At 43.6% G+C, this 12,617-nt stretch overlaps 1 protein-coding gene across 1 annotated transcript; it reads left to right on the top strand.

Moving 5' to 3' along the window:
* Nucleotides 1-3,874: 3,874 nt before the first annotated feature.
* LOC102709652 lies at nucleotides 3,875-6,308 on the top strand. The gene has a single exon (XM_040525375.1). It carries the CDS (start codon nucleotides 3,919-3,921, stop codon nucleotides 6,196-6,198), a length of 2,280 nt encoding a protein of 759 aa, XP_040381309.1. The 5' UTR covers nucleotides 3,875-3,918; the 3' UTR covers nucleotides 6,199-6,308.
* The last annotated feature ends 6,309 nt before the right edge of the window (nucleotides 6,309-12,617 follow it).

Raw genomic sequence — 12,617 nt, 5'->3', positions numbered from 1 at the left:
GATGCATGTTTTTTCTTTTGGCACCATGGCAAGTAATTAAGGACTAGTTCATGGATAACTCTTTTGAAACAAACTATACTTATTACAAGCCAATGAGTGCAACGACTGGCTTTAAACTATGGCTTGATCCTTTCCTAGGTAATGAGATGAGGGTAGGTGTGATAGAGTTCGGTTGGCTATGATAGGGTTGATTGGCTTTCGGGTCGATCTACCTAGCGCAAAGGGGTAGCTTGCCTACCAGGGCAACTGTGCATGGGTGTGCTGCCTCAGCTTTGTGTGAATGCTTGGAGAAGGGTTATGTGGAAGATCTTGTCACATCCTCTCACCGAGGTGTTATGGTGGCATGCTAGCGTATGGGAACATGCATTGAGGTTGTGTCTTATGGGTCAGTTGTGTACCTATGTCTAGAGTAAAATCGCTCAAATAGTTAAGCCTATGGTTATAGGCAATCGATCGAGCTTTGCTGTGGTTAATCTCACCATTTTACATTAAAATTAATATTACTTAAATGAACTGAGTATGTTCAGATGGATGAAGCATGTTCAATATGGTTTTACGATGTTCATGAGGAGAGCATTTTCTCATCCTTGAGAAAGGTACCATTATTTACTATATAAAATTTGGACATCTTAGTACCTTAGATACTAGAAGGTACGAAATTTTACATAGAAAACAGTGGTACCTCATGGTACCCCCACAAGGATGGGAAAAATGCTCTCATGAGGATGGTCGGGCTTTGTTTGACATGGTGTAGTGTTAGCTAGTGCTGGTTAATCTTGACACTTAACTAATGAACTATTTTTACTATTTTGAGATGCAATTGTTTATAAATGCCTTTATGCAAATTAGCCACTAGTCTACCTTGGTATCACATGCGCGAATGTATTCATTGGTCTAGCTTGTTGTGGGTGATACCCAGTTTTACTTCCACCCCCTATTAGGAGTGTAGTGCTTTAGCGATGAAGTTGAGTTAGAGAACCAAGGCTTATACCATAGTTGAGTTGCCTATGGAGTCGAGCTGAAGCCAGCTAGTTTCGTCCTTTCCCCTATTGTTATCTTCTATGTAAGGACTAAGTGTCTTTACTGTAAGTATTTTATGCTAATTTTCAGATGTAACTATTTATTGATTTGTCATTTTCACGTGCATGGACCATTAGCAAATGCTAGTAGGTCAATTGTAAAATCGATGTCTCTGGATCAACAATGAATAGACTCACGAAGAATCGGCTGGTTAAATATAATAACATCATGATTAATTAAAGGCGGGATGGATAGATAGATATATAGATGGATTCATGTGGAATGAAATTTTGTTTGCAAACACCATCTATATAGAGCATTTTTCTCATGCTTGATGAGATACCATGAGATACCGTTGTTTTCTATATAAAATTTGGTAACTTTTAGTATCTAAAATACCAAGAAATACCAAATTTTATATAGAAAACAGTGGTACCTCCTGATATTTTATAAGGAAAGTAAAATTGCTCATCTTGATTAATTAGCTAGCCCTAAATATCAGGTCTGAAGCACCACATTTAACAACAGTATTGTTGAGGCCGATGTTGAACAACGTGTTATCTAGTTCGCACAAGACAGCGATCTTATAGACCCTTGTTCTGGCCACCCAGATGGTGAAGCGCACGTGGGCCCACAGCTGCAGGAAGAGCTGCACCGCGTGGTTCTGCTTCCCCTTCATCGTCTTCGCCCAGTCGTCGTCGCCGACGAAGAGCGGCACCGTGATGTTCGTCGCGCTCCGCGGCGGCTGCGCCGTGATGCTCGTCGCGTTCACCTCGTTCACCCACGGGCGCCCCAGCTGCGGCGTGGGGATCGCCCTCGGGTACTCGATGTGGCCCTGACCGCTGTACAGCAGCGCGAGGTCGAAGCTCTTGTACTCAACGCCGGCGCGCCACCCGGGGTTGCCGGCGGCGACGGTGAGGTTCACGTACATCCCAGCGTGCCCCCCGTAAGTCTTGTTCGCGTAGGCGACGGTGAGGTTCACGTAGGCGGGGGGCGTGGCCGCGACGACGGAGAAATCGATCGCCGCGGGGCTGAGGATCGCGGAGACGGCGACCACGATGAAGGTGGCGGCTAGGGTTCCGGCGAGGAGGAGGAGGAGGTGCCGCTTCGGGCCCCACGATCCGCTAGCCGCCGGCGAAGTCGTCGGCTTCGACATGCTGGCCTAGCTTTCTCTCTCTCTTTTATTTTTTGGTAATTAGATAATGGAAATCTCTGCTAATATCATCTGCTACTAGCTAGCTAAGCTATTATATATCGCAAGCTCACGCGATGTTTCAGATTTGCATTTTAGAGCAAGTATAATAACAGACTATAAGTCAGCTAAATACTGATGTGGAAGAGAGAAAGGAGGAGAGAGAGGAGAAGCTGGCTATAAGCTTATAGCTAGCTCAGGCACAAAAACCAAAACAGCATGTGAGACAGACATGTGAGTCATATATTAAAGATAAAGAGCTAACCATTATATGAGTGGGTTATAAAAAATATAAGGAAACTTATAGCCAGTTTATTGACTATATTATTAGCCTTGCTCTTAAAAGAAGCTAGCTAATCAAAGTGATCTCTGGCGCCAGCGAACATATATGGCTTTGATTAAATTTGGGGCTTTGTAGCACCTAGGTAGCTTGCTAGGTGGTGCATCGTGATTCCTACCAATAAATGTAGACGAAGTTCATTCCATGTCATTCAAAATTTAGCCAACCCTAGATAACAAACTTTATAATGATACTAGACATGCAATATAGGTGAACCATACGCGGTCCATCATACTAGTTGATAATATATATAAAGAGAATCTCCCGATAATATATAAAAAGTAATTATTATCTAAATAATAGACTCTGTATAGATATAATTTATAATGATCCTAGACATGCAGTATTTACTGCTTGGACCACCAGTTGATAACATATACAAAGGGAGATAATGGGCCTGTTTGAGGGAAGGGAGATAATGGGTTTGTTTGATGGAGCTTCTCCTAGCTGCAGCGCTGCTCTAAACGGTTCACAGCTTCTGAGAATATGTAGTTACAGATTCTGGAAAATGAACTAAGAATCCAAAATCTGGAGGAGCTAGGTTTAGAAGCTTTTCCAGATTCTCAGAAACTGACTACCAAGCAGCTGCTTTTTAGAATCTAAAGCTCTCCAAATAGACCTAATATATAAAAAAGAGAATCGGGGAGGCTCATGCACTATGGAGGCATCTAAAAGGCCCAGTGGCAGCCAGTCAGCACAACTAGCAGAATCCTACAAAAAAAAAAAAATCCTTGAAACCAGCCCAATCCAGCTGCAGCCCAGGAATTTATTCGCCTAGGCCTGACCACCACACAAAAATCGAATAAATCAATCTAAAAATGCTCAGCCAGCTTGCTAGATTCACCTCAACTCATCGATCTATTAGCCGGTATTACTCTCCCATTTTTCCTTTCCTATTTATAGACCGTTTGAATATTTTTAATCATTCAATTCAATTCAATTTTTGTTGCTTATGTGCTAATTTGTTTGATTTTTCTTTTACCATTCGATTTTAGTCCAACGTTTCATAAAATCGATGAATGGATTCAGTTTCCTCGATCGATTAACTAATACTCTGCACTTTTGCTATTAATCAAATGTTTAACTTTTTGTTCTTCTGTTAAACACGTGCCTAATGCATGCAGGCAGTGAGGGGAAGACGTGTATAAGATTTTTGAATTGCATACATGTCTTTAGATTATCATCCAACAACAGTGACCGGATTTGATCGATGAAATTAAAATTTTCAAACATTTGATCACTAGACTAACCCAATACTCCGTAGTTGTCAGTGCCACCATTACTCTCCAAGTCTCCATTAACAAGTTGTTGTGCAGCAACGACGTCTCCTCCAACCTCAGCTCGTCGTCGCGAGCAGCTAGCAACGATGGACTACTTCAACGGCACCGACTCGCACTGCGGCGGCGCCGCCGGCGCCATGGGCTCCTACGTCTACAACCTCACCTCCTCCTACGCCGACCAGAAGAACGAGGTGTCCATCGTCGCCACCTCCCTCGCCATGCTCCTCCTCGCCGCGCTCCTCCTCGCGTTCGACCTCCTCACCGGCGCCGCCACCTTGCGCCCCGTTGCGCGCCTCGTCCTCTCCGTCTCGCTCTCCCTCTTCCTCCCGGTCACCTCCTACCTCTTCTCCGAGGCCAAGAACGTCCCTGGCGCAGACGGCAGCGGCGAGCTGCCGCTGCGGGCGCGTCTCATCCTCGCCTGGATGCTGCTCGTCGAGCTGCTCCGCAAGAAGGCGGAGGGCACGGTGACCGGGACTAAGGGCGCAGGCGGCGGCGGCGGCCCCGCTAGCCGTGCCGGCCGCGTCGCCTTCCTGGGATACCTCGTCTTCTTCAACATCCACGGTGCCGGGAGGAAGGCGGTGTTCGGCGCGCTCTGGGTCGTCGCCGCCGCCAAGCTGGTGCAGCGCGTCGCCATTGCTGAGTTTGTCAAGCGCTCCTTCGCCTTCGGCAAGAACCCGCAGCTTCTCGCGGGCTACATGCCGCAGACGCTGGAGCAGCACGAGCGGCGCCCGCGGCGAGGCGAGGAGCTCATGACGAGCTGCAAGTACGCCGTCCAGGGAGAGGAAAAACTGGAGAGAGAGGCTGGCCCGAACGGCTACCTTGTGTACCTGGACAAGGCAGTCGCCGGCGAGGACGCCGTCGTCACCGTGGGCAGAGTCTGGTCGCTCGCCGAGAGTGACCAGCTGCTGGTGTCCAACCCGAAGCTGAAGAGGCTCTGCCTCTCCTACGCGCTCTTCAAGCTGCTTCGTCGCGAGTTCGAGGAAACGGCGCCGTTGACGGCGACCGAGGCAGGCGACTGCCGGGAGCTCATCTTCCGAGGCCTATGCAACGACGGCGCCGCCGACAGAGCTACGGCGGCGGCGACACTATTCCGGGTGATCCACGACGAGCTCGGGTTCGCCACCGAGTACTACCACTCCGTCCTCCCCGTGATGCTCGCGAGCCCCTTCTTCCTCCTCGTCAACTACATCGTCTTCCCCGTCGTCGTGCTCGGCCTCTGCCTCTTGACCGTCGTGCTGTGCGGCAACGGCGACATCGCCTTCATCTTCGGCAGCATCAAGAGGGACAACTACGCCGTGTCGTTCGGGTTGATGAGGATGACGAGGTGCCTCCTGAGCAGAGTCCTCCGGTCACCGTCGGCGTTGTTCTCCTCCATTGACCTCTCCATCACGTTCCTCCTCTTCCTCACCATCATCTACGAGGAGGCGTGGGAGCTCTCCGTCTTCCTCCTCTCCAACTGGTTCACCGTGTCCATGGTGTGCGACTACGCCGCCAAGCCGCCGAGCAAGCTCCGCCGCGGCACCATCATGTGCGTCCAGTGGGTGACGAACAGGATAGGCCACCGCAACCTCCGGGTCAAGCAGTTCTCCGTGCTCTGGTTCTGCCGGCTCCCGTTCAAGCTGCCTATGGCGGCCGTGCCGGAGGAGGCGAAGCAGTCCATCATGGAGTACCTCGCGGCGTACGATGGCACCGTAACCCCGCTCAGCGCCGGCAGGTCAGCCGTTGCGAGGAACCCTCTGTGCAGCTCCTCCGGGCTGATCTCATCGGCGTGCGAGAGCGACAGCGTCGCCGAGGTGATACTCACATGGCACATCGCCACCAGCCTCCTGGAGGTGAGGTGCCCGCCACAGAAAGATCAGGCGGCGGCGGCGGCGGCGGTGGCTAGCTCGAGCATGGTGGCGACGCGGCTGTCCCGGTACTGCGCCTACCTTGTGGCGTTCCACCGGGAGATGCTCCCCGACGACGTCGACTGCTCGGCGCGCGTGTACCGTGCCATGACCACCGATCTCAAGCGGGAGCTGGGGCTGAAGGGCTACTACCTCTCGACGGACGCCACGCGGTACGGCATGATGATGGCTATCGCCGGCCGCGACGACGGCGACGAGGCGGGGGCGGAGGCGTCGACGGTGGTGCGCAAGGGCGCGAGGCTAGGGAAGGCGCTGATGGACGAAGCCGCCGGCGACGAGGCGGCCGCGTGGAAGCTTGTGGCCGACGTGTGGACGGAGATCGTCGTGTACGTGGCGCCGGCGAGGGACGCCGAGCAGGTGAGCGCGCACGAGCAGGCGCTGGCGCGCGGCGGCGAGTTCGTCACCGTGCTCTGGGCTCTCGCCGCGCACACCGGCATAGCCCGCCCCGCCGCCGCGTGATGAACTCGTAATTAATCCATCGGCCGGGTGGTCAAGGATGGTAATGATTCGTTTGCATATATGCATGGCTTGACTAAGTTTGTTGCCGAAAGCATGTATACACTCGTTGCTTGTATGTCATCTAAATAATTATTAAAAAATATAAGAAAAATTGATAAGATAGTTTAATATGATTTATATCACTCTACTAACATGCAAGTTTAAATTCAACTTCTACAAGTTGTAGCAAAAATAACAAAAACAATAATGAATATGCGTATACTTAGTTTCAGTTTTGTTTGTTTTTTTCCTACAACTTGTAGAAGTTGAATTTAAACTTGTATGTTTGTGGAGTGATATAACTCATATTAATCTATCTTATTAAATTTTTTTATATTTTTTAATGACTAGTTAGATAACATGCAAGCCGGATTGATTGATTGGTTGGTTAATGGTTCTTCTTCATAGGTGACCTACTGACCTGCATCTGTATGGATTGGTGTAAGTAACATCATAATATGTTGATCATGTAATGGGACATACATATTGTGTGCTTTTTCTTCATGTAATGGATTCACGTGTGGCATGTATAAGAGCATTTTTTCTATCCCTGAGAAGGTACCATAAGGTACCACTATTTTTTATATAAAATTTGATATCTTCTAGTATCTAAGGTATCAAGAGGTACCAAAATTTACATAAAAAATAGTAGCACGCACCTTATGGTATCTTCTCAAGGATAGAAAATTGCTCCATGTATAGTGTATCTCAAAACACAATAGTTTTCTTTTTTTGATAAGGACACAATTACATACAATTATATGTGGTTGGAGTATAAGTGAATTATCTATCTTTTCTTGTGAGTTTAAATCTTGGTCTTTTTTGTCATACTTGAGAAGCATCTTAATATATTAAAATTTTCAGTGTAAAATTCTAGTACCTTAAAATACATAGTCTCTTGAGCTACTAAATTTTTATAATATGGTACCACGATGTAGTTTCTCAAGTATACTAAAAGAAGCTCTTAAATCTTAGTGGCACAAAACAAAATAAAAATTGCACTTGACTCGTATTCCATGCTTAATGCTCGATGGACCTCACTCCAGGGGCTAGGATTGATGGAGTATAAGTAAATTTTACATCTTCTCTGACTAGTATAAGCTTTTAAATTGAATTGGATGGTTCACGCAACTCTCTGTTTTTGCATGGTCGAGTAACCAGCGCGGAAAATATAGCAATAGATTAGTATATGATGGATTAATTATTAGCTATAAAAAAAATTAAAATAGATTAATATAATTTTTAAATCAACTTTTTTATATAAAATTATCATAAAAATATACCGTTTTGTGATTTAAAAATCGTGCGTACGAAAAACAAGAGAATATGGTTTAGTAAACCTAGAGAAGGAACCGGGCCTCAGTGCTATGTGTACTAGTTGAACCATTCATGACGCTAGCCATATTATCATTGTTATAAATATTTTCTATTTATCGATTAACTCAAATTTCTCCTAATTTTAGTCGATTTTATAAATGCCATTGGATCACGTTCCAACAGTTTGGCAATCATCTTCCACCCTCCACCGGAGTGCTGGAGGGAAATGGTGAGGAATCACCGGCGACGGCAACAACCTCCTCAGGTAGCCTCAGCGGCGGTGGCCGCACCCGAACTCTGACAAGCTTCGCCGGATTAGGTTTCGGAGTTAGAGGGTGTGGAAGAACCGGGTGGTTATGCCATTTCCATATACAATAATTTTATCATACTTGAGAAAGTAACTCCATGTATCAAAATTTACTTTTAAAATTTTGAAATAATGAAGTACAAAGTAACCGGAGCTACTAAATTTTATACTAGAAAATATAATATATTTCCATGCTTTCTCAAGTATCTATAGTAAAATTACTATCAGTTGATATAAATATTATTTTTTAAAAAGTTCATAAAATTAAGCAACAACACAAATACCAATCACACAACAAACCAAACCACGTTTACCGCACAAATTCACGAAGCACACAAGGTAATTTAGCCATGGCAATAGATGGGTGTAAAAGCGGTGTTCTTCTTAGTAGCGACGAAGAAGAAGACGTCCGTGCAGGACACCTTGACGTTGTACGGCCAGGTGTACACCGGTCCGACCTTGAACCGCACCTGCGCCACCACCACCACGTTGAACGGCCCGGTGGCGCCGCCACTGCTCTCCTCGCCGCCGGCCGTGGCGATCTCCCGGACCCACCTGTCGTCGATCGTCCGCGCCGTCACCTCCACGGCCGTCTCGTTGCGCGGCGGCTGCAGGAGCAGCGCCGCCGCCTTGCCGCCGCCGTCGGAGAGGAGGCTGGTGATGTTGGGCAGGATGTAGTCGGTGGTGCCCTGCCAGAGCATGACGTCCAGCGCCGCGTACTCCACGGCGGCGCGCCCGCTCGGGTTGCCGGCCACCAGGGTCAGGTTGAAGAACGCCGCCCGGTCCTCCACGGTGACGCCGCTCCGCGCGTCGGCGACGGAGAAGACGAGCGGCGCCGGCCGGAGGATGAACAGCACGGCGATGACGAGGGCGGTGGCGGCGACGACTCCGACGAGAGCGCCGAGGAGGCACCGCCTGGGATGTCCACGGATCTTGTCCATGGCGCCCATCTTGACACAATGACACAACACGTAACTCGCTAGCTAGAGTGTACGTGCATACGACGTTGCATCGAACTAGAATTAAATGGCGCCATTGGACCAGCGGCTCATGGATTAGGGCATGTACAGTAGTCTAAACTAGTCTTATTTATTTGACGTACCGAGATAGCTAAATGGACAAATTATACGATGAATTGTCTATTTGGTCATCTGTATCATATTTAATATATTATTTATTTTATATTTTGTATTTGTTATATACAGACCCATAAATAAAGTTTTTTTTAAGATATATGGATTGCATCCTACCTAAGAGCACGTGCGCGAGTAGCAGACCAACGGAACCAACACGTACCGTTTTTCTGTAAGCCTGGCTTCACACAAACTGAGAAACGACAATATCAAGAAAAATTAATATTGTCATCTAGAGTGATTAATCTGATATGGATATATATATATATATAGATAACATTATCTCACTGCTTTAATTCGATCGAAAAAAGTGAAGTAATTTGATTTATTTCTCGAGTCTGCTCGATCGACAGCATATCAGAAACAGCTAATGCCAGTAGGATCGAATTATATTCGAATGAGCCTATTATTAGCTGTGCGTATAAGTTCTATTAGGACCATGCATCATCATGCATTTTAGCCCTAACCAACAATACACATAGATTCTCATCAACCTTTGCCTAACCCGTGACATGCATGTGAGCAGAATAGGTTCTTGCACATTATTATAGCAGATTAATTGCATTAGCAGTGGGTACGTGACGATCAGTTCAATCAGCTGTCACGGGAGAGATCATCATGCAAATTAATTAATTTTGCATCCATCCGTGTGAGCAGAACAAGTTCTTCCTCCTAAGCTACGGAGATCGATACATCTAATTAATGAGATAGTTCCATAGTTGAGTTGTCATTAAGTGCTGTCAACGTGATTAGGAACGAAAACAGATCGAATATGGTCGAAAACAAGCTCTATCATATTTGTTTTTATATTTTTTTTCGGAATCGAAATCAGAATCAGAAACTCGGATATGAAAACGGAATCGAATATTATTGGATACAAATACGGAGTGAATACGGATCAAAACGAATACGGTGATGAATATTAATCGGAACATAAAAACCTCTTAAACTAAGCTTCACGTATCGTTAAAGAAATATAACTTGTTATTTTTTAATATAAGTATATAACTTATCAATATTTTTAAATATAAGTAATTACTAATACCATAAAAAGAAAAATCGGTTGCGATTGTATTGTCGTGGACGTCTAGACTACTTGAAGCCAGTTAATCAGAATCAGCTAAGATTAACACTAGTTTGGCTGTTGGGATGGACTTGTTTAGGTCGAGCTGATTTGATTGAATGGATAATGCATAGGTCCGGATATCCAGAAAAAAAATCCGGATACCATCCGACGGATATCCGAATCCGACGGATATCACCCGTACTGTATTCGTTTCCGTATCCAAAAAAAATATCCGAATCCGAAAATTTTCGGAACTATCCGACCGAAGCTATTCCGAATCCGAAAAACGATCCGGTCGGAAGAAAATTATCCGAATCACTTTCAACAACCCTAAACGTGATGCATGTAAGTGGAGTTAGCAATATTTATATGGCTGGATCTTCTGTCGTTTAGTTAGTTCATCTTGTCCATTTTTTAAAAAGCTATGTAATAACATATCCAAGATATGTCTAAATTGATCCTTATACTAAATTTTAGGAATTGAGATAGAAAATATATCTCCAAGATGTTACCAAATAAATTCCTAATATTTACACATGCCTAAAATTAGCTCACATGTGTCCTAAATTTAGGGCAAGAATACTGTTCCTAATACAAGTTATTTATTTTTAGATTTTTGTTAAAGGAGTGTGTAATTTTTATGCCTAATATTTTTTTACATGAATCCAATATAAATTTTTGGAAAACAAAATATATATTAGCATTCTCTTGGAGATGCTCTGATAGTCCTATATGTTGGTTGCAAAACTTTGTAATAAGGTGGCTTTAGCTTCCCTTGAAGTAAAGGTTAGGTGATATCATTTACTTCTTCCATTTTAAAATATAACTTTTAAAGATTTAAGTCTTGTACTAAAATATAAATATTTCTGGCACTATTTATAGTATTAGTTATCTAATCAATCGATTTGTAATTCAAAATTCTATCTATTTTACCCTCGCCTACTCTCTTATCCTCATTCATTTCACATTTATCATATATATTTTTTATTTTTAACCTTAATATTTACTAAACAACATTAAATGTTTATATTTTTACGACGGAGATAATATTATCTATAAATATTATATGGCTGGTGCCCTCAAAAAAAGAAACGGCATGTTAGACGAAAGAAATGGGCCGGCCTATTAAGGCGGTCGAATAGCGTACTCTTTGGCCCAGGCCCGCCCATGGACGTGCTGCCCCCAAATTAATTCCTAGTTAAGGGTTGGATACGATGCCACTACTATACATACAGCGTGAATAATTCAATGTGCTTTTGATTAATTATGGTATTTTGCTGAACCAGATTGCCCTAATTGCCAGGTACCGCGCGGTGTTGACTACCGATGTGGGACGACGACGCAACAGGTGCTTAGCCTAGATGATGCATGCATGCATGTTTGCGCCGCCTAGCTCGCCGCCGGCGCCGTCGCTGTGGCTCTGCGCCTCTGCCGTTGGGGAGAGAGGGGGACGGGGACACCGTGCTGGGGCAATATTATTGTCCTTTCGCATGTCAAACGCTTCTTCATCACCACCTGGCATTACATATGTTGACCCTGGAATACTGGCCACGTTGAAAATACATGCTAGTTATATTATAACTACGTACTATCTTTGTCTCTAAATGTTTGACATTTGACACTGTTGATTTTTTTTATACATGTTTGACAGTTGTTTTTTTCAAATTTTTATTAAATATGTAAAGCTATATATATATATATATATATATATGCATATGCATAAAAGTATATTTAACAATAAATGAAATGATATAAAAATAATTGATAATTATGTAAATTTTTTGAATAAAACGAATAGCCAAACGCATGTCAAAAAGTCAACAGCGTTAAATATTCAGCGACAAGGAAGTCCTAGTTATTTTGTAATCACACTATCATTGTACTATATTTGTATTCGTGTGGTTCTTAGGAAAAAATCACATACGTAATATATACTCCCTTTATTTCATAACATAAGATGATGTTTGACTTGTAATGTTTGATCATTTGTCTTATTTAAAAAATTATAAAAATACCATTTATTTTGCTTGTGGCTTACTTTATTATCAAAAGAACTTTAAACATGACTTATCATTTTTTATATTTATACTAAATTTTTGAATAAGATGAATGGTCAAAAATTGTAATTAAAAAAGTCAAACATCTTATATTATGATATATTATGAAACGGAGGTAGTAGCAAAACTGATTCATGAGTGGACACCTCATCATGTCTTTTATGTTATATAAATAACTAATTATAAAAAGTTAGAAACTAATAAGATAGATAAATATTTGATATATTACTACAGAAATATACGAGATCAAATTTTAATTCCATAAGTTGAAAAAAAATATGACTCTAAATACGTGTACAATAATCAGAGGTTAATATGTAATTTTTCTCATAACTCATAGGAGTCAAATATGAACATACATATTTATGAAATGATATATCACATAGTAATATATCTTATAGTAATATATCTTATGAATCTATTTTTATTTTCTTAAAATATTTGGATGACGTACAGAAACGAGGGAACATACCTTCGAGTAATTGAAATTCATTTCCGGT

The sequence above is a fragment of the Oryza brachyantha genome, chromosome 6 (assembly GCF_000231095.2).
Source record: "Oryza brachyantha chromosome 6, ObraRS2, whole genome shotgun sequence".
NCBI lineage: Eukaryota > Viridiplantae > Streptophyta > Magnoliopsida > Poales > Poaceae > Oryza > Oryza brachyantha.
Note: the sequence above shows the minus strand (reverse complement) of the source record. Positions and strands in the feature narration are given on the sequence as shown.

Bases quoted from the DNA above. Each gene is read 5' to 3' on its own strand.
- LOC102709652 (XM_040525375.1), top strand. From the start codon at position 3,919: ATGGACTACTTCAACGGCACCGACTCGCACTGCGGCGGCGCCGCCGGC.